The sequence below is a fragment of the Lissotriton vulgaris genome, chromosome 11 (genome assembly GCF_964263255.1).
Source record: "Lissotriton vulgaris chromosome 11, aLisVul1.2, whole genome shotgun sequence".
NCBI lineage: Eukaryota > Metazoa > Chordata > Amphibia > Caudata > Salamandridae > Lissotriton > Lissotriton vulgaris.
Window position 1 is genome coordinate 1,004,408,156 of NC_141699.1, and position 23,648 is coordinate 1,004,431,803.

Sequence of the window (23,648 nt, forward strand, 5' to 3'; positions counted from 1 at the left end):
TTTGGCACAGCGCAGGTTATAGCCTGGGAGAGTGCATGCAACAAATTTGGTGACAGGAGAATGCTTTTCGATTCTGTGATTTTAACCCTGAATATACAAGCTTAACAGATGTTTGCCAAGGATAGCTATCATGTGATGGAAGAAGGCTCAAAGCTGAAAGGTAGAGGTCACTATGGCAACATTAGATACTGGCTGACCCATACATTTCCACTTACCTACTCTGGTCTTCTGAGGAGCCCATAATAAACCCTGTGTCCCCCGAGAATCTCCTTTGCCCATTCATAGCTAATCAAGGCAGAGTCGTGCGCATATCCTCCTTCAATTGACGGTCAAAGGGAACTGCCAGTGACACTATGAACTCCATTATGATGGACTAAAGCAGCATGTGGCAGATCACCCAAAACATATAAGGATAAACAACAATCATGTGATTGACAGACAAAAAAAACACAAAGAAGTATGAGACTGAAAGCCATCAGGAATGTCAAGGTACTGACCTGATAATTCACACTGGCTAGAAAAAAAGAGAATTAAACTTTAGACAGACAGGTCAGTATGAATGGGTCTGGTGCCACACAGGAGCAACATGAATGAATGGTCCGTTGGCCTCAAACATTTTTCATGCTTTAAGCCCAGAATACTACCTAATGATAGTTGTGGGAAATATAAATTAATGGTCAGAGGAGTTTGCAACTATTATATTCTCATATTACTGACATCATTTGGAGATGTTGCAGGAAAAAAACAACTGGTAATCATGATTTTCGATAATACACACATACCACATTCCCACCAGCATCAAGTACGCCTGTGAAGAAAGGGCATTTTCCATATATTTCCAACTCTAGCTGAAGGCTGTTTGCTGCATCTTTACCACTAATACCAATGCACCATTGTTACAAAGATCACACACATTTTGGACTTTACATATATATATTTTTCAAATAAAACCAAGAGACTTATTCTTTCTTTATTTACTGTGGCAGCCCAAACATAGAACCTTGCTGAATTACTACATTTGCCTGACATGACAAAAGCAGTGTATACTACGCTCTCCATATCACACTAACAAAGAAGAATGAGTTGCTACATTGTGGGCACTTTCATTGCTTAAACATGTGAATTTATATATATATTTTATTCTGTAACGCAATAATACGCTTCGGCTATTTCTAGGAATGATTCATGTTTCAGATAAGGAATCCTTTGTTCATATAATATTAAAGATTATCAGATGCGAGAACAATCAAGCCTTGATTTCATGTTTTCTTTTGTAAGAGGCCAAAGAAGGGAAAGGTTTATAAATCCTAGGCATGTTCAAATTCAAAGAGAACTGTGACAAATAGTTTTATATAAAGGCATTCAAAGTCCAAGTGGAAAGAGTACATTGTTGATTTTGTGCTTTCAAAGCATTTGTAATTGTTGCTTAATGCACAAATAATGATGGTGAGAGAGCTAGACCGTGACCTCTATGGCAGACGACAAGCAATGCTCTTATTTCTATACAAAAAGTGGTGAAGGAAAGGGGCTGTACATGATCGGTCCTTTACAAAGCTGTTTTGCCTTTAAAGAAACGTTTGCATCAAAAATGGTTCCTATCATACAGATGTCAGACCACAACAGTGAACAACAGTACTAGCTGACACGTAAAGCCGAAGGAGCCCAATTTTGGGGTTTAACAAGAAAGTTTTGAATCCGAAACAGATTCCTACAATTATTTAAAAATGTGCAAAACATAACTGTCATTTGTAACTAACAAACAATAAATATTCTGAAAAGCTCTGGCAAATAATTTTCTATTTTTATGAAATGTATTCAACCACACATAAAACATACAAGTCCGCAAAGTTAAGAAAACGAACGTCTTCCTTGGCAATTTTTGTGGCAGATTAAGCAAATCACAGATTTTGTTATTAACTATCCGTAAGACAGTATTCACTGTTACCGATTACTGCTACAGATTGAGGACATTTAATTAAAGTTCCCAATTAGACAAAATCGATGGAATTCGATATAAACTGTTTCAAACTAAGCATTGTCTTTACAGTGACAGTTTTTTCAAATTACATATTTATCTACAATACAGGAAATGTATTGATAATTTGAGCTAGTTAAAAAAAGCTTATTTTAGACCCCCAAAATAATTTTTAAAATGAGTCAGTGGCCCCTTCCAGGGAAACATATTTTTGTGTTATCTGTGTTTGACAAAAGTCATAGATTTCCAATTTGGGTGCCCCAAACACACACATTGCTTTAACTTCTGACAGAGGAAAATGAGGGACACTTAAGCTTGCCACTCATTCACATTTTTCTTAACTACATGGAATGTTGGCACAAAACAACAGCTGAGGTGAAAACATTTTCATGTTACACACAGATGCTTTCTGGGGTTCGAGACTAGACACACTAGCATGTATTCAATTATACAAATTTAGATTTTGATAAACAGGCTTCTAAATAATAACTAATAAAATAAAATGTTTGTTTTATTTGTAAATTATGTACACAATACATCTGTAATATGGTAAAACAGCCATCATTTGAAACTTAGGCTGTTGACTATATATTTTGTGGATGACATTTTCTTTGCCCATGATGTGCAAACTAGCTTGGATTTAATAGGTTGGAATAAATGGGCTTACATCATGAACTGTCAAAGTCAACTGGTCACCAGCAGGAACGTCTTCAGCAAAAGATCCGTTATTTTTGGGAGCATCTCACAATATTGGCTTAAAAACACTGCTAATAGAATTTTATTCATACGTAAATGTTGCAACATAAAACTGAAGAAAGTGCTTATGTTCAAAATTATAGTTTTGGTCAAAGATACAAACTTAAATGTTTTTACAAGTCCATCAGCAAAACTATATAAGTATTTTGAGATTACAAAATACTATCTGCTTTCAAAGTAGATCTAACAATCATCACACATTTTTAGGATGTACTACTAATTTAATGTCAAATAGTAAAAGATAATCCTTCTAAATTGGTTTAAGAAGTGAGATTTACAGACACTACGGCTAAAAAAGCAACGTTGGTAATTAGAAACTTAGGCGACAGCTTGAATGTGTACACTTAAATACGAAGGCTGATCATCTGATCCTAATACACAGATATTTCAACAGGAATAGAAAAAAAGGTTCCTCATGACCACAAAGCTAAGGGATTTCACAAGGACGATGGTAAAAAAAAAAAAAAAAAGACACTATCTTTCTGTTAAGCGGGCCTATCTGAATTTGTATTTTATAATGACTCTGGGAGAACAGGCAAATCAGAACTCTCAAAATAATCAATAGCATAGGAGGGGGATATATGGTGACCAATAAAAATATATCTGGACAATCTCAATAACACTGAAAATATATTTTATGTTACTATGTTGCCTCATTTTAAAATTACTGTAAACTTGCATAAATTATTGGGAGCTTGGTCGACAATGAAAAGGTTTATACTTCTTAAATTTACTGAATTTTAAAGAAACATAACAATTCACAAATGTTGTGTTTACAAGTACATTTCCAAGATCAGCCAACTTAGAAAATCCAACCATTGCACATATTAAAGTCCCAAACCTATAGTGTAGGATTTTCATCAGGAGGTTTAGTTTCTTGTTCATCCTCCTGCTCCTCATCATCATCATCACAGTCCTCCTCGTCTGTTGGCTGATCAAGTTCATCTTTCGTTATCATTTCAAAATCATTTCCATTTCCGCTACTGTGCTGGGAACCCTCATCCTCCCGCCTGTCACTATCCGTGTCTGACTGCCTCTCTCCAGCTGAGCCATCTGTCCCGGATCCTTCTCCTTCTGCTGCTTCTAACCTTTTCTCCTCCTCCTCCTCTCTTTTCTCGGTGTCAGACTTTTCTTCACCATCAGGTTTCTGTTGGTTTTTGGTCTCTGGTTTCTCTTCTTTCTTTAGGTCGGTTTTTGGTCCTTTGTATTCATGTGTGTACAGGGGTCTGAATGAGTCAATGAATCCCACATCTGCAGTCAGATTTGGCAAGAACCAGAAGTGATGCCGTCCTCCAGTTATGAGCCAAATTATGAGGAAGAGTATACATCGAGCTAAAAGGAATGAAATCCAAAGAAAAAGGAAATATGAATTTTTATGTAAAACTGGTGACATGATCAGATATATTAAAGGCCAATACACTTTGAAATCAAATAGGATTTACTCATTACACTGTCTCTTGTATTTCAAGTTCAATTTCTCCCTCCTTTTTCCTGATAAAACGGGGCCTAGACAGCAACGCAGTGGGCAAAGTTTTGAACAGCAAAGAAAAAAAATGGCTAGTCGAGCTCAAGCCCTCCCCCATCTCCTCTTCCCCCATCTCATATGCCAATCCTGTAGTAGGTTGTCCAGAAGAAAGGGGGTTTTAGAACAATGAGGAGTGTAGTCACTACATTGATATGCTTTTTCATTCACAGTCACCATTTTTAGATTGATATACGTTCTGCAAAAACAGATCACAAAGGGGAAGCTCTTTCCAGTCAGATTGTCCTTACTTTACCACTACTTGGCAAACCCTAGCCCTGGATTTACAACTTACAGTGCATAAACTCTTGAGGAAATATACATTTTTGTATTTTTTGTCAAAGTGGCGGCTTTGCAGAGAGGATCCATAGAAAAACCATTCACACTCAGTTTGAATTAACAGACTAAGGATGGCTGTTCATGAAGTGTGAAGCTGCAAAACAGAATAGCATTTTAAAAGCCCCCTGCCCAGCCTCCAGAGATCTTTAGTGGCCATGGGTGCTTCCAAGGGTAGATTTACAGATGCAACAAAAGTATTTTCTTATTCCAAGTACAACTGTAATGCCCTCCTGAATTTAGGGTTAAGAGTGAGTGTTCTTACAGTATCTGAAATGAGACTCGGAATGTTTGAAGGAATATTCCCAGGTTTAAATGGTACAGTGACAAAGCCTTCATTAGACAAGGGTGAATTGAAGGACAATGTCTAAATAAAACACTGTCTATGGTTCTGCATGAAAGACCCAGTGCAATTCACTCTTCTTATAGAAGTGACAGCATAAAAAAAGCTGTCCTCATGTGTGCCCACGTAATATCTGTGATTGCCAATGTCTCATAGATTGTATAAGCAAAACAATTCACACCAATCAGGAAGGAGCACTTCAACTTTGTTACACAAGATAAGGAAATCGCTGAAATAGGTTTTAACAACTGCACTTTACAGTGAAATTCACTCATCACAATTCTCTTAGGACCTACATGGCTCGACCTACAAAGCAAGACTTCCATGAAATTAACAAAAACAGTTCATCCTGTCTATAGTAGTCCTGGTTGAAAGCGTTTTCCAAAGCGTAAACACAAACAGGTCTTAGGTTTTATACTTGTTCCTGGTACATTGCTGGTTCTGAGGTAGACCCTGGAGGGCACAGGCCAATGTTTTGGCAGCCAGATGATGAAACTCAGTGATTGACAGCAGAAATAAAACACAAGTCTCTCTTCCTGGAACGTATACAGAGTCACCATAAAAGCACATACTCTTAACTTCCCTCTGCACCCAATCAAGCTTTAAGGCTGAAGAAAAACAAATTGTGTTAGAGTTACCAAAATCATGTGAACTCCTGACTACCACATAATTTTGTTTGGTAATTTCAAGGTTAGTGGTAGGTATTTGGTGTGTTTACATTGACATGATCAGATACTAATTTGCTTGTCAGAGCGGTCCATCTGTACTCTGATGAATCAGATGTTATTAAAACATACTACTGTAGATCAGCAACGGCAATGTTTAGTGGACAAGGAAAATTCCCACAAATGACAGGAAATCCAGAAGCAGAACTGGTGGATTAAAGCCCTTTTGAAGAAGGCCTTCCCAGCAAGTTATCCCGGTTCTTTTGTTAAATGTATGTAAGAAGAAGACACAGTTTTACTTGGCTAGAAAAGAAACCTGGGTTGAACAGCAAACCTCAGAATATTTCTGGGACTCCCTGATACACCTCAGCAAAGAAAGGACTATCAATTCTAACCCCAAATGAGTAGCCACTACCATATGTCTCATAAAAATGTGTTGGGGGAAAGCCAGGATAAGAATCACAAATGCTTAGTGTTGCTATAATGCGGAGGAATAGGTTTTGTGAGTACTAGACTACAGCACATAGTCAACCCTCCCCTATGTGGATGGAAGAGAGAAAGGTGAATGACAACCATTGTTTTGAAAGTCGATTTCAGTATAAAACGGTCTCAAGAAGTGAAGGTCAAAGATGGTGTGAATGCCTACACCCTGTTGGTCTATTGTAAAGAGTATAAATAAAATATCTGGAACATATGCTTCTGCAGTATATTTTGTATGGCAAAGGAAGTTATCTATTCATTTCAAAAATCTGTTACAAAATTGTTAATGTGATGGAAAAGATCAGGTATAGGATGTTGAAAAAGTCTGAAACCTGGTACAATTATAGGGTACTAAAGTTAAGACTGGTACACTGATAAGACTGGAAACATTTACGAATTTGAGAAGATGACTAGCTTATCAATGTTCCAACAAACTTCCTTTTAAGAAGATGGCAAAGATTTCACAAACATCTCACCATATCTGTATATTATTTCGGGCAGCAGAAACCACACTGGACTGAGCTCGAAAATTGATATTTACCTATCCAAAGCGGCACTCCATGTGTTACTTATTTCAAAGTAATAACACTCAAAAAACTAATCTTACTTCAATGTATCTATTAATCCAAGCACATAATCATGAATAGGGTCTGAGGATTTATATATATTCTTGTTGGGAGTATAGAGACCAGCACTTCTCTTTTTAATGAAGGCTTTACCTCTGAGTCCCAGATTACAATAAAAGAGTTGCACTTGAATGAGGAATAAGAGGAGTATTACTCAGTACTTTCCTCATTCAGATCTTTTTTGGAGGGGAACTGGAATGAGGTGACCCAGTAGTTTGTGGTCTTAAAATAGATACACCAAAAGGGCTCTGGTGAACCTAAACCAGTGTAGGCTTTTGCAGCATTGGGAGCCAGGAGCAGGAGAGCTGGAGGCACATACTCTATAATGGTGCAGCAACAAGATCACAGACTTAAAAAAGGAAATGGAGGTAGTCTGTTCCTTTCGACTGTATGGCTATGGAATCATAAAGACTCAGGAATCCTTACAACCTGAAATTACAGTTAGCTTCCCTCCAATAGCAGATGCTCATCACAGATTCAATTGAGAAGCCCATCAACACTTAATATCCTAGGGTGTGTATAGTCCACTTCAAAGTCATTTCTTTTTAGTCATCCTCATGTTGTCTTCCTGGACCAAACTGGACAGGTGCTCTTCAATTAGGGCAAGGGGCTTGGTGGTTCGTTGAAAGCAATTAGCAGAGTTGTTACACTTATTTAAGTTCACTGGACTGGGACCTGGAGTGTGAAGTTGAAATGAAATGCTGCACACTGATCTCTGGGAATTGCTACTGCTGGTATTTGTGAACCAACATTTTTATCTAGTACTATGAAAGGACATGAGTATGTGAATGAACGAACACACGTACGTAAGTAGGGGCATGATCTAGTAAATTGAATCTGGAAATTAATTATGAAAAGGGTTTATAAAATGCATTTTGCTGATCAATTTGGATAAGGATAAATACATTGTTATAAAGGATTTAGAAAAAGAATAAATCAAAGAAATTAATTGTATTATGTGGCATAGATCACATTGATGATTAACATATTAGAAGAAATAAAAATTGAGTGGCAGTTTCTTTGTACTAGGATTGTCTTATTACCATTCTCCCGAACCTGAAAATACTATTAGGGTTCCCTTGATTATATTTATAGTGCCTAAAGTTGCTACAATTGACAGATTTGTGAGTGAGCAAATACATTTGGAGTTGCTCACTATTTGTATCTTATTGTATGTATTGTATGTCAAACTCATGAGTGGCTAAGGTCGTTACACTTTCCAGGTTTGTGAGTGCAATACTGTTGATTTGGACAACTAAACAGGTGGAACTTTCTGCTGGGTCCAGACTAAAGCTCTTCATTGTAGCATTGGGAAGACACCAGGTGGATACGATTTAGGCTGCTTTTAACAGTGCTGGTAGCAAGTTTATAAACGTAAGAAGCCCGCTATCTATAATGAAGTCAGAAATAAGATCCCAGTTTACATGCTGGTTAATAAAGGTCAGATTCCAAAAATACCTCAAGTATTCATTCATACTGGCATTCAATTAAAAACACCTAACAATGTTCCAAACACTTATTTATGAATTAGTCACCTGAATGAGTCAGCTTTCTGACTATGGCAGAGCTTGTTGGAAAGTTATGCACTTATTAAATACATTTTTTTCAGATGAGGCTACATCATATTTAAAAAAACAAGTATTGGCAATATCATCATATAAACTTTATTACAATCTCAGAGATTTAAAAAAGTACATCACAGCACAGGTTCCATTTAAAAAAACAATAAAACCATATAATAAAATCATTAAGAAAGGGTTATCAGTAGACATTGCAGCAAATTATTATACAATACGTATAAATTCAAGGATAAAAAGACAAAAATCAGAGTAATAACTTCCTCCACCTGACCCACATAGCTTACAGAAAACGGGAGATACCGAATACTAGCAGTCTACGGGTATCCATAGACAGCAGCCTCAGGATTTCAAGATAGTGGCCCGGACCAACAGCTCTACATAGTGGTATTATCCATTTTTTCCTCAGTAATACATAATGGGGACAGAAAAAAAGTAAATGAACAATAGATTCTGTCGAGGATTTACACACAGGACTTAGATCAACTACAGGAGGATACATGCACCATCTCGAACAGAAAGAGTTAGTTGGTAGGGTCTTGTATCTAAACTGCAAAAAGAGCTTGCGGGCCAACGGAGGAGTAATTTCATCTATTGCTGTTTCAAAACTTGTTTATAAGTTAAAAAAGCTTTAGTTAGGCCCGAGACATGTTCTGTTAGTTCCAATTGTACTATTTGGTCCCAGTACATCTTTTTTAGCTTGTCTCTCGAGATACTGCTCATGGTTCCTGGGCTAGACCAAAAGCTGTCCATCCCCAGTTTCCCTAGTAGATCACACGCATGTGGGAAAACCACCTTATAGATGAAGCCTGAGGAAATCATAAGAGATCCCTTAGGGCATCCCAATAAGGATGCAGCTCGTCTGTTGTCCATAGTCTAAACCAGAATGATATTATTTTGTAGTTTACTTTATGCTTTAGTTGTTTATGAGCAATATCAAAGTAAAAAGGAATCAAAGGGGAACTGGCAGGGAGATCTACAAGCGATCTTAGGAATCGATTTTCAGCTGTGGACAAAGAGGCCAGAGAACTAACACCCCAGAGTTCCGCCCGATAAAGTACCCCGCCCAAAACCTTAGTATTGTAAATGTGAAGAGCGGGGGCTATTTGCCTGGATACTGTCCTCCTGTGTATCTTACTTATGTGGGCACATTGTTGAATTAGTTGGAGTTTTGCTTTTTCTACCTGTGGGGTCCAGCTAATTAAAGGGGTAAGTCGAATCACCAAGTAGTCAAAAGCTTCCACCTTCTCCAGTTTAGTGCTATCCGCCCACATTGGTCTGGTCTTTGCTACATGTTTACCTTTGCCCAAGATCATAAATTTGGTCTTGGACTCATTTAGGTTGAGGCCTCTTTCTTTGCAAAACTTAAAAAAAAAAAATTAAAAGTTGCTGCAATCCTTGGGGTGATTTCGAAATTAAAAGAGTGTCGTCGGCAAATAATGCCGGGACTCTACTTAACCCTATTTTTGGAGCATCACAGCCATCTTTATCTAAAAACTCGACCACTCCATTAATAAATAAAGTAAAAAGTGTTGGAGCCAGCACACACCCTTGTCACACTCCTCGCTTAACTGGAAAAGTTTCAGTGACTTGACTATTGGCACCCCATCTAACCTGTGCAGAATTATTTGAGTGCAATCGAATTAAAATGTTTAAGATATTTTTTGGGGATGCCCATCCCTAGTAAGACCTCCCAGTTTCTTTGGTAGAACAAGATCGAAAGCTGTGCGCCAATCCACAAAAGCCACATAAAGCCTTCCGCCTTTTACAACCACTTCCTTCCAATAAATACAAATCAATTGAAACACCTCGTCCAGTATACTGATTTTAGAACAAAAACCTGCCTGAAAATCACTTAAAATCTGAGCTTCCATCATCCAATTTTGAACCCTACATAAGACCTGCTTGCAGAAGATTTTTTGAAGGGAGTCAATAAGGCTGATAGGCCTATAATTCAATGGGACAGATCTATCTCCTTTTTTAAAAATTGGCACAATTTCAGCTATCTGCCGGGAAGATGGAATAGGGGCACCAGCCAATATCAGGTTGGATATCAAATGTATATATAAACCCCATAACATGTTATCTTCTTTATATAGATCATTAGGGATTCTATCTGGACCAGGGGTACGTGCCTACACACAAGAGGATATTGCTGTTAATGTTTCCTCTAGTGAGATGACCAAATTTCCTTCTTCATGCCCCCTGGAGAGATCCATGTCCACCGATGTACTACTAGCTATATAAGGATCATCTCCATAGAGAGGGCCAAAATGTGCAACCCACTCCTCCGGTTGTATAGTATACTCCAGTGTGGGTCATTCCCCTTTTAACCAATATGGCACATGTCTCCAAAATCCTTTGGGGTCGCTTTCCAACAGGGCCACATGTAAAGATTCCCAGAGCGAGTTTTCCATTCCTTTTTGGGTCTCGGCTAGAAGCGCGCGAAGCACGTTCTCGCCAGAGAACTATCGTCGTCGGGTCAGCCGACACACCAAACAAGGAGTGGAGACAAGAGCCGGCCACGCGCGCAGCATTGTCTATGGCAGAGGCAGATTCAGACGTGCGCCTTGGGATTGGGTCGCGAGCGCGAGCTTGTAACGTAGACAGCTCACGCGCGTGACCCAATCTCAAGGCGCGCGTCTGAATGTCGGGCAGGCATGGAGCTCGCAGGGGTTCATGGGGAGGACAGAGGGATCCCGGCAGACTTGTTATCTTCCCCCAGCTCTTTTTTTTTCACGGCGGGCTGCAACATTAATCACCCCTGCGAGTGACTTGAGAATACTGAAGTGCTTGGTGAAGTATTTGGGAAAACTTCGTATGGTTTTAATAAAAGTGGTACGAAATGTTTCTCATCTGGGCTTGTGTGCGTGCCTTGACCTGCGCGAGCGCCTCAGGCACAGGCTCACAGCTGTTATTATTCACACAGCTCTGATGATGCACCTCAGGCACGGGCTGACACAGTTATTATTCACACAGCTCTGATGATGCACCTCAGGCACGGGCTGACGCAGTTATTATTCACACAGCTCTGATGATGCACCTCAGGCACGGGGTGACGCAGTTATTATTCACACAGCTCTGATGATGCACCTCAGGCAGATGGTCACAGCTGTTATAATTTACACAGCTCTGATGATGCACCTCAGGCGCGGGGTTGATGCAGTTATTCACACAGCTCTGATGATGCACCTCAGGCACGGGGATGACGCAGTTATTATTCACACAGCTCTGATGATGCACCTCAGGCACGGGGATGACGCAGTTATTATTCACACAGCTCTGATGATGCACCTCAGGCACGGGCTGACGCAGTTATTATTCACACAGTTCTGATGATGCACCTCAGGCAGGTGCTCACAGCTGTTATTATTCACACAGCTCTGATGATGCACCTCATGCACGGGGCTGATTATTATTCACACAACTCTGATGATGCACCTCAGGCACGGGCTCACAGCTGTTATTATTCACACAGCTCTGATGATGCACCTCAGGCACGGGCTCACAGCTGTTATTATTCACACAGCTCTGATGATGCACCTCAGGCACGGGCTCACAGCTGTTATTATTCACACAGCTCTGATGCGCTCTCTAATACTCTTTACTAATAACTCTCTCCTACTCACTATCAACTTCTCACTCTACTACTTACTCTGTGTTTGGGTGCTAATGCAATAGGTCTCGCATATGCAAGCTCTACCTTTAATGCTGCCGAGACCATTGCATTGTAAATGCTTGTTTGCTTTGTCAATGTTTTTTTTGTATCTAGCTCTACTAGTAGAAATTTCTACATGGTCCCCTCTTTTAATTGCCTCAATGAGTGTCCCCTTTGCCTTCCTACAGTCCTGGTTAAACCAGGATTGCTTGTGATCATGCTTTAGGGCGATACGATGACCCTTCATTGCTCCTGGTTTTAGGTCTCGCCTGTCGATGCGCATGCGCATCGAGCAAGCGAGACTATGGGGGCTTATCCACTCTTTATCCAACTTGCAAGGAATCGTGGCGATTCCTTGCAGTGCCCGTGACTTTTAAGCTCAATGCGCATGCGCATTGAGCTTAAAAGCGCGTGCACATGCCCCCAGCCGCCTGCCTTGCCTACTCTCCCGCCCCCTCACTTCTTGATTGCACGGCCGCTAGGCCGTGCCTCCCCTACTCTCCTCCTCCTACTCTCCTCCCCTCGCCGTCTGTTCCCGCACTCCTCCCACACCCCCGCTCCGCCCCCTCCCCTGCCTGCCATGTCGCGTCGCATTTCTCCTCCCCCCTCCCCACAGCAATGCCCTCCGTTTTGACTCGCTGCCTCCTCCTTGTTTGCTATTTGTTGATTGTATTCATAGTTTGAGGCGAAAAAAATTGTGCTACAAGAATGCTGCATATTAACCAACAAAGTAGGCGTCCATAATACTTTATTTTCCATTTCGACTTAATTATATTTAATTACCTGTTCAAAATCAGTTTTTGCGTTTTGAATCGTGGCATTAGTACGTGCTCCGTTCAGTGTTACAAATATCAAGGAAATAGCTTCAAGATGGCCGCTTTTTTTTACTTACAATAAACTTCCCTTCCGTTGCTTTACGTGCATGGGTTGTAGGCCTATCTTCGTTTTTTTTTTCTTCATTTAAAGTTCGAGCTTTCAGACGCGCCCCCTGTTGTGTTGATTTTTAGGTCCAATTAGAAGCGGTTCGGTATGTTTTTTTTGTTTAAATTTTTTTAGAACTGTATTGACGGTGTTCCTTTCGCTCCGCCAATATTAAAAGAAATGTATGCCCCATAACAATAACATTCAGCAGGGGTATGCGTGTTGTGTGTACATGCCAATATAGTTCTCAATAACGACACGTACTCTTCTTTGGGGCACACTATAATCTGCTGCTCATATGCAGCCATATGCATCCATCCAATGCCCTCTTTCCCACCTCCTCATACCACTGTGCTCTTTCCTCTACAGCCCTTCTTCCTTTACCTCGGTGTAGTGGGAAGATAGATTGACAAACGGAGAGATTCAAGGTAAAGTTTATTACAAGCTCATACAAGGGCCCACAAGGAGCCTGTAGGTCGATGTGCATCAGTGGCATAGCGGGCACAGCGTCTGTGACAGCTGTGACGTCACATAAGTCATCTCCGAACATTCGGAGATGACGTATGTCTCGTGCAGCAGTAAAGAGTGAAAACAGATTATTCACTACACAATACAAGAACAATTCTCAACATCTCCCTTTTTCCACAATAAAACATGGAAGGTAACTTTGACATGTACAGAAATAAACGCTATTCGAGTACATAATCTCCAAAACATTTCGGCATCCTGACAATTCTTCCAGATTTAGATTTAGTACATGCAGTATCACGTGTGCTGTCATAAATCATTTGTCCTCCAGTAGTTTCATTACTCCCACTGGGCAAAACTGGGTCAGGATTAATTGGATCTGTCTCATTAAAACGGTCTTCTTCCCTGCCACTCATTGACCTGTCACACACTTGCACAATCACTCACACAAGTGTGTAATATAACTTACACAGTCATTGGCTAAAACACACCCAGTGACCCAGACATGCACCAATCGTACATAGAAATGGTTCCCTCACAGCTAGTAGGCTTGGTGTCCTTTTGAGAGTTTCAGTGCCTCTTTGTGTCTAGAGGTTTCTTTCAAGTGTGCTTGTTGCATATTTCTCCCTGTCCTTCAATTTTGCAATCACAAAACAGCTTAGCAGAAGCCCTTCCATCGATACAGTTTTTGTGAGATGTTCATGAATACACGCAGAGTCTTTTTTTTTTGGTTTCAATATCAACATCTGTGGAGATCTGAGAGGAAAAATAAGTTTTACGGGTATCCAGTGTGTCCTCGCAAAGCATATTTATCACTCTAACAATACTGATAAACTTATAAAATACAGAAGTAATCAACAACCACAACCATGTTTATTTTGAATGTATTGCATTACATGGACTTCAGACTCACCTGCACTTGTGATGGCTTACTTCCTCCCATAGTTGTGACGTGTGTGCTTGTTTTTTATTATGCATCAAGCTCCTAAACCAAACGTGCCTTCCTGGTATTTCATGGTGCTGGAGTCGATAACATGGTTCTCACTCTCTCCTCCTCTATCCCTCTCCCTGCTCTCCTCTTTCTCTCTCTCCCTCTCTCCATTCCCTCTCCTCTCCCTCCTTCCCTCGTCCTCCCTCTCTCCCTCTCCCTCTCTCCGTCTACCTCTCTCCCTTTCCCTCACTTTCCTCTCTCCTCTCTCACCCTCTCCTTCTCTCTCTCCCCATCTCTCTCCTCTCTCCCTCTCTTTACCTTCCCCCTGCTCTCCTTTTTCTCCCCAGCCCCATCTCCCCCTCTGCTTGCTCTCCTCTCTCTCCCTCCCTCCCCCCCTGTCCTTCGCTATCGTCCTCCCCCTCTCTTCTTACCCTCCCTCTCTCCCTCTACCCTCTCTCCCTTTCCCTCTCTCCCTTTCCCTCACTTCCCTCTCCCTCTCTCCCCTCTCCTCTCTCCCCGTCTCCGCCTCCGCCTCTCTCCCCATCTCCGCCTCTCTCTCCTCTCTCCCCCTCTCTCTCTCCTCTCTCTCTCCTCTCTCTCTCCCCCTCTCTCTCCTCTCTCTCTCCCCCTCTCTCTCTCCTCTCTCCCTCTCTTTACCCTCTCCCTGCTCTCTTTTTTCTCCCTCTCCCAATCTCCCACTCAGCACCACCACAGTATAACTCAGCACCACCACAGCATAACTCAGCACTACCACAGCATCCCTCAGCGCAACCACAGCATCACTCAGCGCAACCACAGCATCACTCAGCACCACCACAGCATCACTGGTTCAAATATGTTCTTTCAATGTTTCAAGCTGTTTTCAAGCTTTCAAGATTTATTACGATGTTATTATTTCACTTCTGTTCTTGGATTTTCGTCACAATAAAAAACACTGAACATAATCTTCACAAAAGTTATTTAGAAAAGTTTAAGCTATTGACATTACAAATTAAATAAATTATTTAAGTATTAATTATTTAAAAAAATTAAAAGCCACTGTTATTTGTAATATCAATACATCTAAGTCACGTAAATACAAAACATGTTGCATTACAAATGCTATAGGTGTCACATTTGCGAAAGTTATAACTATTGGCATTGTAAATGACAAAGCTATTAACTTAGCTATTTTATAAAAACAAAACATAAATAAAAAAAATAGTCATTTATAAGACCAATAGCTCAAACTTTCCTAATGCGAGACCTATTGCATTTCCAATGCTTGTTTAATGGTTGGCTCAGTACACTCCTTATGGCAATATCAATATATCAGGCTTAAGCCCGAAAGACTCTTAAGCAGGGGTGGGTGAAATTTTAATTCCGCAGGCAAAATTGGAAGAATTTAGTAATTAAACGTTACTCTTGTAACACAGGCGGAATTAATCAGCACTGCTACGGATGCCTCTTTTTTAGGTCGAGCGTGAGCAGCGCATACGCTGCTCTGCGAGGCAAGCTGTATCTGAGTATGGCTTGAAGCTCTGCCCATATTTTTCATTGGCTTGTGTCATTGTCCTTTGTAAATGCTGGCTTTCGATTAGTTAATAGGCTTGTTAGTCTCTACTTAGTAACGCCTTGTCTTCATTTTAACCTTCCATGAGGACTAGGCCTTTTACTTCTGTTGTTACACAGTATGTTTTATTTAGTCTGCAAGTACTATTTTCTTTCATGAGTTTCTCCTACTGCAGGCACAACATGCTTTCCTGCAACATGCAGCGGCCATGCTCGCTTTCACTTTCCAAGCAGCTCAGGACACTTTTTAGCTTTTTCTTAGTGGTAGTCAGTTTTTCCTAATTTAACGTAGTTTCAGCCTACTTGCGAAACCCATTGGGGATTCCCAGAAAGCTATACATTTAAAAAAGTAGATGCTATTCTGAATTCAGTAAGGGGTCATTTGTACAGATTTCTGAAGGCGTTCCCAAAGAAACTGTTGCAATAAAAAATAAAAATAAGCAGAAGCAAAAGTGGCCACGTGTAACAACGTTATCTGTTATTTCCGGCCACGATGGTGGATTTACAAAAACTATATACCTTTATGTCCGACAGACCATTTCGGTCACATGGCTATATACGGTTTGTAGGTTCTTCAAAAACATACGATACTCAAGGCCAACAACTGAATTCCACCATACAATGATTTTTCGTGGTTTACTTGCTACATGTCAATTGATATGTGGAAATATTAGAAAGAAAAATGGGAATGCAGGTAACCCATGTATTTCTGAAATATATACAAAATACTGAGTTTAGGGACAGTAGTTATTAGAACACTTCTGTCTTTGTGCTTACCAATGCTATCATGGAAAATACACAGCACTTTGCAACTTTCTAGCACACTGGCCATTTGGGAGCCACAATGCAGTCAAATCCAATTGATAATAACAAATGTTCTACTACTTTGTTTCTACAGGTCTCCCAATAAACATGGTACCCCAATCGTGTGTCCGTCTTGTGCTTGTGACATTAGATGTCCAAAATGTGACCTGGAGACTTTACAATGCACCAAGCAAAATCAATACTTTTTTTTTGCGAAATGTAGGTAGCTGCAGATTTTGGGCATTGCTTAGCCAACACCAAGAGAAACATACCAAAACCAGACATTTCTGAAAAAAATCGGCAAAAGGTGGAGTCCAACATGGTGCCACTAGTGAGGATTCCCATTTACTCTGGTTTGATCCGTTCCTTTCACAAGAACTGGACCTAGTAAATGGGATATTGTTTTTATCAATACAAGTGGGAGAAATGCCTAGTGGTAGTAATTCTGTGGATCCATGTGGATTCTGAAAGTTTATGTCACTGATATGCAAAGAAAATGGGTGATTTTAGGCAATGCTTGAGGCTTGATGGCCTCACGTAAGTAGATGGTGTGGGGGCAGTTTGGGGGCAAACCTGCAACCTGCTCCCAGTGGAGGCAGAAAGAGGGATGTACCCTTTTTGGAGTATGGGCATAGCTGTGATAATGGTGGGAACACACATACCCCTTCTTTTTTGTTTACTCTAGTGTCTGGTGGGATTTCTCTCAGCCTTAAAGGGACAGTGCTTTTTATGAGTGTTCATGCCTATAGAATATTCTTCGCCAGTGAGTGTTTTTAGGTAGTACATCTGCCACATTTCAACTCATTTTTATTTGAAAATAGTGTTTTAGCATTATTTATTTTGCTTAAAAGAAAATAAAACCAATACAGATGTCTTTATATAGACATTATTGATTTTCTTTGGAATTTTTTTTTATTCCAGCTTAAAAGTCATTCGTGTCCGGCAAGTTGCCAGACATAGTAAGGGGGCTATTCACACAGGTAAGGTACACATGTGAGTAATTTACACATGTAGGTTTACTAGTACACTTGTAAATTGTAAATTGATACTTGTATAGCGCACTACTCACCCGCAAGGGTCTCAAGGCGCTTGTACGAATACCGCTGTGGAACCCATCCTGGCTTTCCCTGTGAGGCGTCCACTCATGGGTACCCCCAAGGTGGAGTCCAGGCATCCTTAGCGTTGTGGGGGCCGTTGTGGAGATTAAGCAAGCTATTGCCCAGAGTTGCAGAGTGGGACTCCATGATTGGAATAGGCACCGAGGCGAGAATTGTCAGGTCCGTGGAATTTTTGAGCCCAAGACCCGCCGAGGCGGGGAATTGAACCCTGGTACCGGGCTAGACCTCTGCATCAGGGTCTGCCACTCTAACCATTGAGCCACACTTCTCCACTTGTAGTAAATTTACTACTATGGGTCAGTCCCAAAATCATAGTGTAAAGTTACCACAAGGTTTAGCCTTACACGGTCTCCACCCCTGAAAAAGAGGGATGAGTCAAATTTACAAATGTTAAGTTACCACTGCCAAAATTTCAGTTATATTAAGTCCAGCACCACAAATGGCCAACCACTGATACTGTAACACTCTCTATTAGAAAATAATGGAGGTAGGTACTAAAATTTTAAAAAAAAACCATAGGTAATAATGTTAACTTAAAAATATTTAAAAGTTAAAAATATGAATAGATATCATTTAATGTTAAAAATAATGTAAGTTTATCAAAATATTATTAAATTAGTTTTAGTTAATTGTATATATCACGTTTAATACCTCCTTTAGAACTTGGAAGTAATGTCCTTAAGGCAGTACTATGCACTTTTTCTTTCGCAGCATGATTATCCACAGTGACAGTAATGATTTCTGAACACCTGGAGGGAAACCCATGTGGTAGCTTTGTAAATGTTTGCGACTAAAATGTCTACAAATGGCACTGGGGCTCCCATTCTGAATGAGCACAAGGAATGCATGAGCGTGGGCAAACCATTGTTGACAGATCATATAGTCAGTAAGCTTTTGAGATTCGATTGGCATGATTTGGTGGATCCGGAAAATTACAAGCAGTACTCCTGTGCACCACCAGGTGGCACAGTGCGACTCCACATCGATGCTATCCTGGTCCAAAAGTGATGAATGGAGCTGTACACCAGCACCACCCATGCGCGCTGTCAGTTCTTTTCATTAACTCTTCCGCGCCCTCAGACACAGGGCCTATAAGCAGACTGAATAAACCAGTGTTCAGATTTCTAGCTCCGAAACCTTTTAGATAGAAAAGCCCATACCACAGAATTGGGAGTGGGGTCGGAGTGCGATGAGGAATCTGCAGTTGAACAGTGTAACCACCAGAAAGCTCATTACTTGGTTCTGATGGCTAAATTTAACCACAGATTCATCATCCTGTGAACAGACATTGAAGAAGCGGGTCTTTGGAACGACTCAAACTAAAATGTTCTACAGAACCAAGAAGGCAAAATGCCCATCTTGAGGTCCGGACTGTTGAGGAACTAGTAGCTCGCGAATATTCAGGACAGGCAGTCTGTCTGCCAATGCGGCTCTGGTGGAATGAGCCCACTGGACTTCTGGAGGCAGCTTCTTAGCCGATGTGCAGCAGATTTTAAAGCAGAGAACAAGAGTTGGGCTGTTTCAGCACCGCCTTGCCCCTCTTTGCTCCAGAGAATGCCACTAACAGCTAATCATCCACTCAATGTTCCTTGTATGATCAATGTAACATCCGTGCACTCTCCTGGGATCCAGGCGGTAGAGTCTCACTTCCTCGTTTGAGGGATGAGAGAAAGCAAAGAGGATTGGTAGAGTGATGGTTTGTCCACAAGTAAAAGGCGGCACCACCTGCGGAAGGAACACAGCTTAAGTTCTTAGCACCAGTTTGCCCGGGAAAAGGGTGGAATTAGGAGGGTAGCCGAAAGGGTCTGAAGAGCTCTTCCCTGGCGTACAGATGTTATCACCACAAGGAAGACCTTTTTAATGTGAGCATATGCAACAAATCATTTTGCATTTCTTCGAAAGGGGTACACATCAGAAAGGTGAGGACTAAATTCAAGTCCAACTCCAGCATTACAAAAAGAGTTGTCAGAAATGTACGTTGCAACCTTGAAGGGCTAAAAATCAAGCACCAATTAACACATCTCCCAGTTTCAAATGCTCTAGCTACAGGGTACCACATCAAGATCTAGTCCAATGCTCTGCATCACTGATTTCATGTTTGTGTGTGGGAGAGGGAGGGGGGTGTTAGCCACCAGGATAGCATCAGCAGCCTCAGGAGGGAGATCAAAAGAGCTCAACTGCTGCAGCTCGATCTTCATGTATGGAGTTGTAGATTGACCAGGCCTAGGTGTAAGACTCTGCCCTGTTGCTGAAGCAGAAGATCCAACAGTAGGTGAAGCCTGATCATAGGATAGATGGTCAGGTTCATAAGTGCCCTACACCACTCACTCCAGGCCTAATCTGATGCCACTAGAATGACTTGGACCTGGCAGTTCCTGATCTCCTTTTAAACTTAGGGCAGAAGAAGTAATGAAAGGAAGGAATATAGGAGTACCAGCTGCACTCTTTGGAATGTGTCTCCAAGAAAAAGCCTTCTGGGGAACTCCAGCACACTTAAGTGTTGACAGTGAACATTCTCAGTGGTGGCAAATAGAACTAGCCTGGCTTCGCCTCACTGGTATATGATGCCCTGTACTACTTCCAGAAGCAGTTGCTATGTGTGATTCTCTGGGGATCACGGAGTTTGTCCGCCCTGGTTTGAAAAGATTCTGCCAGGTGGTGCACACCAGAGAAATCCGCGGATGATCTACTGAGCTCAAGGGGTGCACAGCCTCCGGTTACTGGACTTTGGATTCCACCCCACCCTGCTTGTTGCAGTACCACATGGCAGTGATATTGTCAGGTGGAAATGCAGATCTTTAATTCCAAGCGAATCTCCAGCAAGTTGATGCGGTGCGAGGTCTCTGCCAGACACCAGAGTCCTCTGATCTCAACCTCTTCCAGACGGTCTCTCCGACCTAGTAGCAACACACCCACCACCAGTTGAATCTGGTTGGGGTAGAGAGAGGGGTCTGCTACTTGTACAATTGAGGTGGAGCAGCCACTGCTGCAGATCTTTTGCAGTTTCCTCCGACACATATATGGAATCCGATAAGTTGCCTTGGTGCAGCGCCCACTGAGGCTTCCTGTCCTGCTGCAATGCTCACGTGTCATCCAGCATGAGCGATGAGCAAGGAAGCTAAAAGGCCTAGAAGCATCAGAGCCATACTCACTGAGACCCAAGAAAGAGGTTGAAACATCAGGATCACTGCCTGAATGTTCTGGACTTACCATCTGCATATTAGGGTGTATGACTCCTGGCTAGTCTTTCTCAGGACGATTCATCTTTAGGGTAATACAACCTAATATGAAATGCCCCCTGTTTTCCAAAGATCATTTTGGGGAGCCCCCCACCTCACCAGGTGAGCAAATTAGAAGTATTATCTCCCATTTCAATCTCAAGATCTGCCATAAGACAACTCCTAACTTGTCCTTTGAACATCGGAGATAATTTCTTCCTCCTTGGAAAAATATAAACTGAGTGGAGCCACCTGGAAGATGTGGCGTTCTCTGAATCCACCCAACACCAGCATTTAAGCTTCGCCCTGGAAGAGCAGATCGGCGGTGTTAACCCCCGATTGGTCTAATCCAAGACGATATGAAAATCTACCTACCACCAGCAGATATTTTTTACACTAGCAAAAATTACATAATGGGGAGCCAGAGCACCTGGCAGAAGGAGAATTTCTACTTCCACCCACTGCCAGCATTACAACTCCACTTTAGAAGCATATCATGTGTGTTATTGCATTCATCAACTCTACTATCAGGGCATCTGAAATACCTTAACTGCTCCAAGTAAAAATCTTTCACAAATTATGGAAAAAACAGAGTAGAGTCAGGCCTCTTTGCACAAAGAATAGCTAGGGGATACATATTTTGTCAGGTAACAATAAAACAAAAGAGAATGCATGACCACCTGACAGAAGAGGGTCCTTTCTGAGCTCCAGACACCAGACTCCAGACAGGCCTCCTCTCAGGACAAATTTAGAGTATGGAAGGATATCAACTATGATACATTCAGGAAGTCTCTGACCACTACTCGCCCCGAAACCCAGCCTAATCCTACTGAAGCAGTAGATCAGTTTCTTAACTGGGTGGGCAATGCAGTTGAAAAACATGCCCCACTAAAAACGATTTCGAAAAACAGACAAGTGCCATCTGCACCGTGGTATTCAGAGACACTTAGAAAACAAAAACAAATCTGCAGACATCAGGAAAAAATATGGCGAAAAACCTATGACATCATGAGTAAAGCCAAGTATAAAAATGAATTAGCAATTTACAAAAACATGATTCATGAGGAAAAAAAAAGATATTTTGAGCAACAAATCGAAAAGTCGAAAAATTCAAGTCGACAGCTATTCGAAGTAGTCAAGACATTGTCAGGAAGAGCGCCCGACCTTAGTCCCCCTCAAACACAGGAATTTTGCAACAATCTGGCAAGCTTCTTTTATTCAAAAGTTAATGACATCTATTCCGAATTTTCGGTGATTGCTCCTAACACCACGCAAATAAAACAACCAAAAAAAATCCCGGATTGTTCATTTGCTAAATTCAGGGACGTAACGAAGGAAGAGATAACGGATATAATGAGAAAGGTAAAAACCGGCTCTTCCTTAGATCCTTGCCCCCCAAAAATGTTTACTCCAGTTACAGACCTGATAAGTGAAGCTATCACTCCAATATGTAACGCTATGTTCCATGCTGGCATCTTCCCAGATAAGCTAAAAAATACTTTACTGAAACCCCTCCTTAAAAAAAGTGGATTAGAGAAAACAACTCTCAAAAATTATAGACCCATCGCTAGCTTGCCTTTTCTGGCCAAAGTTGTGGAAATGAGCCATTTGGCTGAGTATATAGAACAGAATAATCTCCTGGACGAGTCCCAGTTCGGATTTCGTAAACTCCATGGAACTGAGACCGCTCTTATAAAAGCTGCCGATGATATAAGAACCATCAGGGACCAGGGAGGAACAGCGATCCTGATCCTACTGGATCTCTCGGCAGCCTTCGACACGGTCAATCATACAGTTCTGATTGACCGTGTCGAGGAGATGGGCATTTGCTCAACGGCCAAAGAGCTTTTAGCCTCTTTCCTATCGAATAGGACGCAGGCAGTGACTTTGGGCGCATTTCAATCCACCGATCTCGCCCTCCCATGCGGCGTTCCGCAAGGCTCATCCCTAAGTCCGACACTTTTTAACATCTATGTGTCGGACTTAGCTAGGGTAATTAAGACCTACCGGATGAGCCTTACATCTTACGCCGACGACACCCAATTGGTGATCGCGATCAAGAACGACGGCGAAGAAGTATCTGCCAGCTTCAAGGAAGGTATGATAGCCATTAAAGATTGGATGGCCGAGAACTGTTTGCGCCTCAACTCCGACAAAACGGAGGTTATGATCTTCGGAAAATTATCCCCACATTGGTCTAATAAGTGGTGGCCAACCTCGCTTGGAGCCCCTCCAGAGCCAGTACACAAAGTCAGAAATCTGGGAGTTGTCTTTGATGACAACCTGAGTTTCATTAACCATGCCAACCAGGCAGCCTCCTCTGCTTTTTACAAGCTTAAGATCATCAGGAAAATATTGCCTTTTTTACCCGAGAGTACAAGGAAAACAGTGGTGACTTCTTTAGTACTCTCGTCCCTCGACTATTGTAATGGTCTCTTTGCAAATGCGCAGGCAAAGGTGGTAGCCAAATTGCAGCTCGTTCAAAACGCCGCGGCAAGGCTGCTAGCACGTATCCCCAGATTCCAGTCGACCAAACAGGCAATTAGAAACTTGCATTGGTTAACTGTGAGGAATCGCATCAGATTCAAGACCTTGTGTCTCACGTATAAAGCCCTCAAAGGTCAAGGCCCAGCGTTTCTTAAACAGAAACTATGTTACTATCTCCCGAAAAGACCGCTCCGATCAGAACAGAGACTTCT

The 23,648-nt window shown here is 41.5% G+C and overlaps 1 protein-coding gene across 2 annotated transcripts in view; it reads right to left on the reverse strand.

Moving 5' to 3' along the window:
• Window positions 1–954: 954 nt before the first annotated feature.
• SEC62 (SEC62 preprotein translocation factor) overlaps window positions 955–23,648 on the reverse strand; it is a 175,341-nt gene continuing 152,647 nt past the window's right edge. For both annotated transcript variants that reach the window (XM_086944300.1, XM_086944301.1), the window contains exon 8: window positions 955–4,063. In XM_086944300.1, coding sequence (XP_086800426.1) covers window positions 3,573–4,063 — 491 coding nt within the window. In that variant the 3' untranslated portion in view covers window positions 955–3,572. The remainder of the gene's footprint in view (window positions 4,064–23,648) is intronic.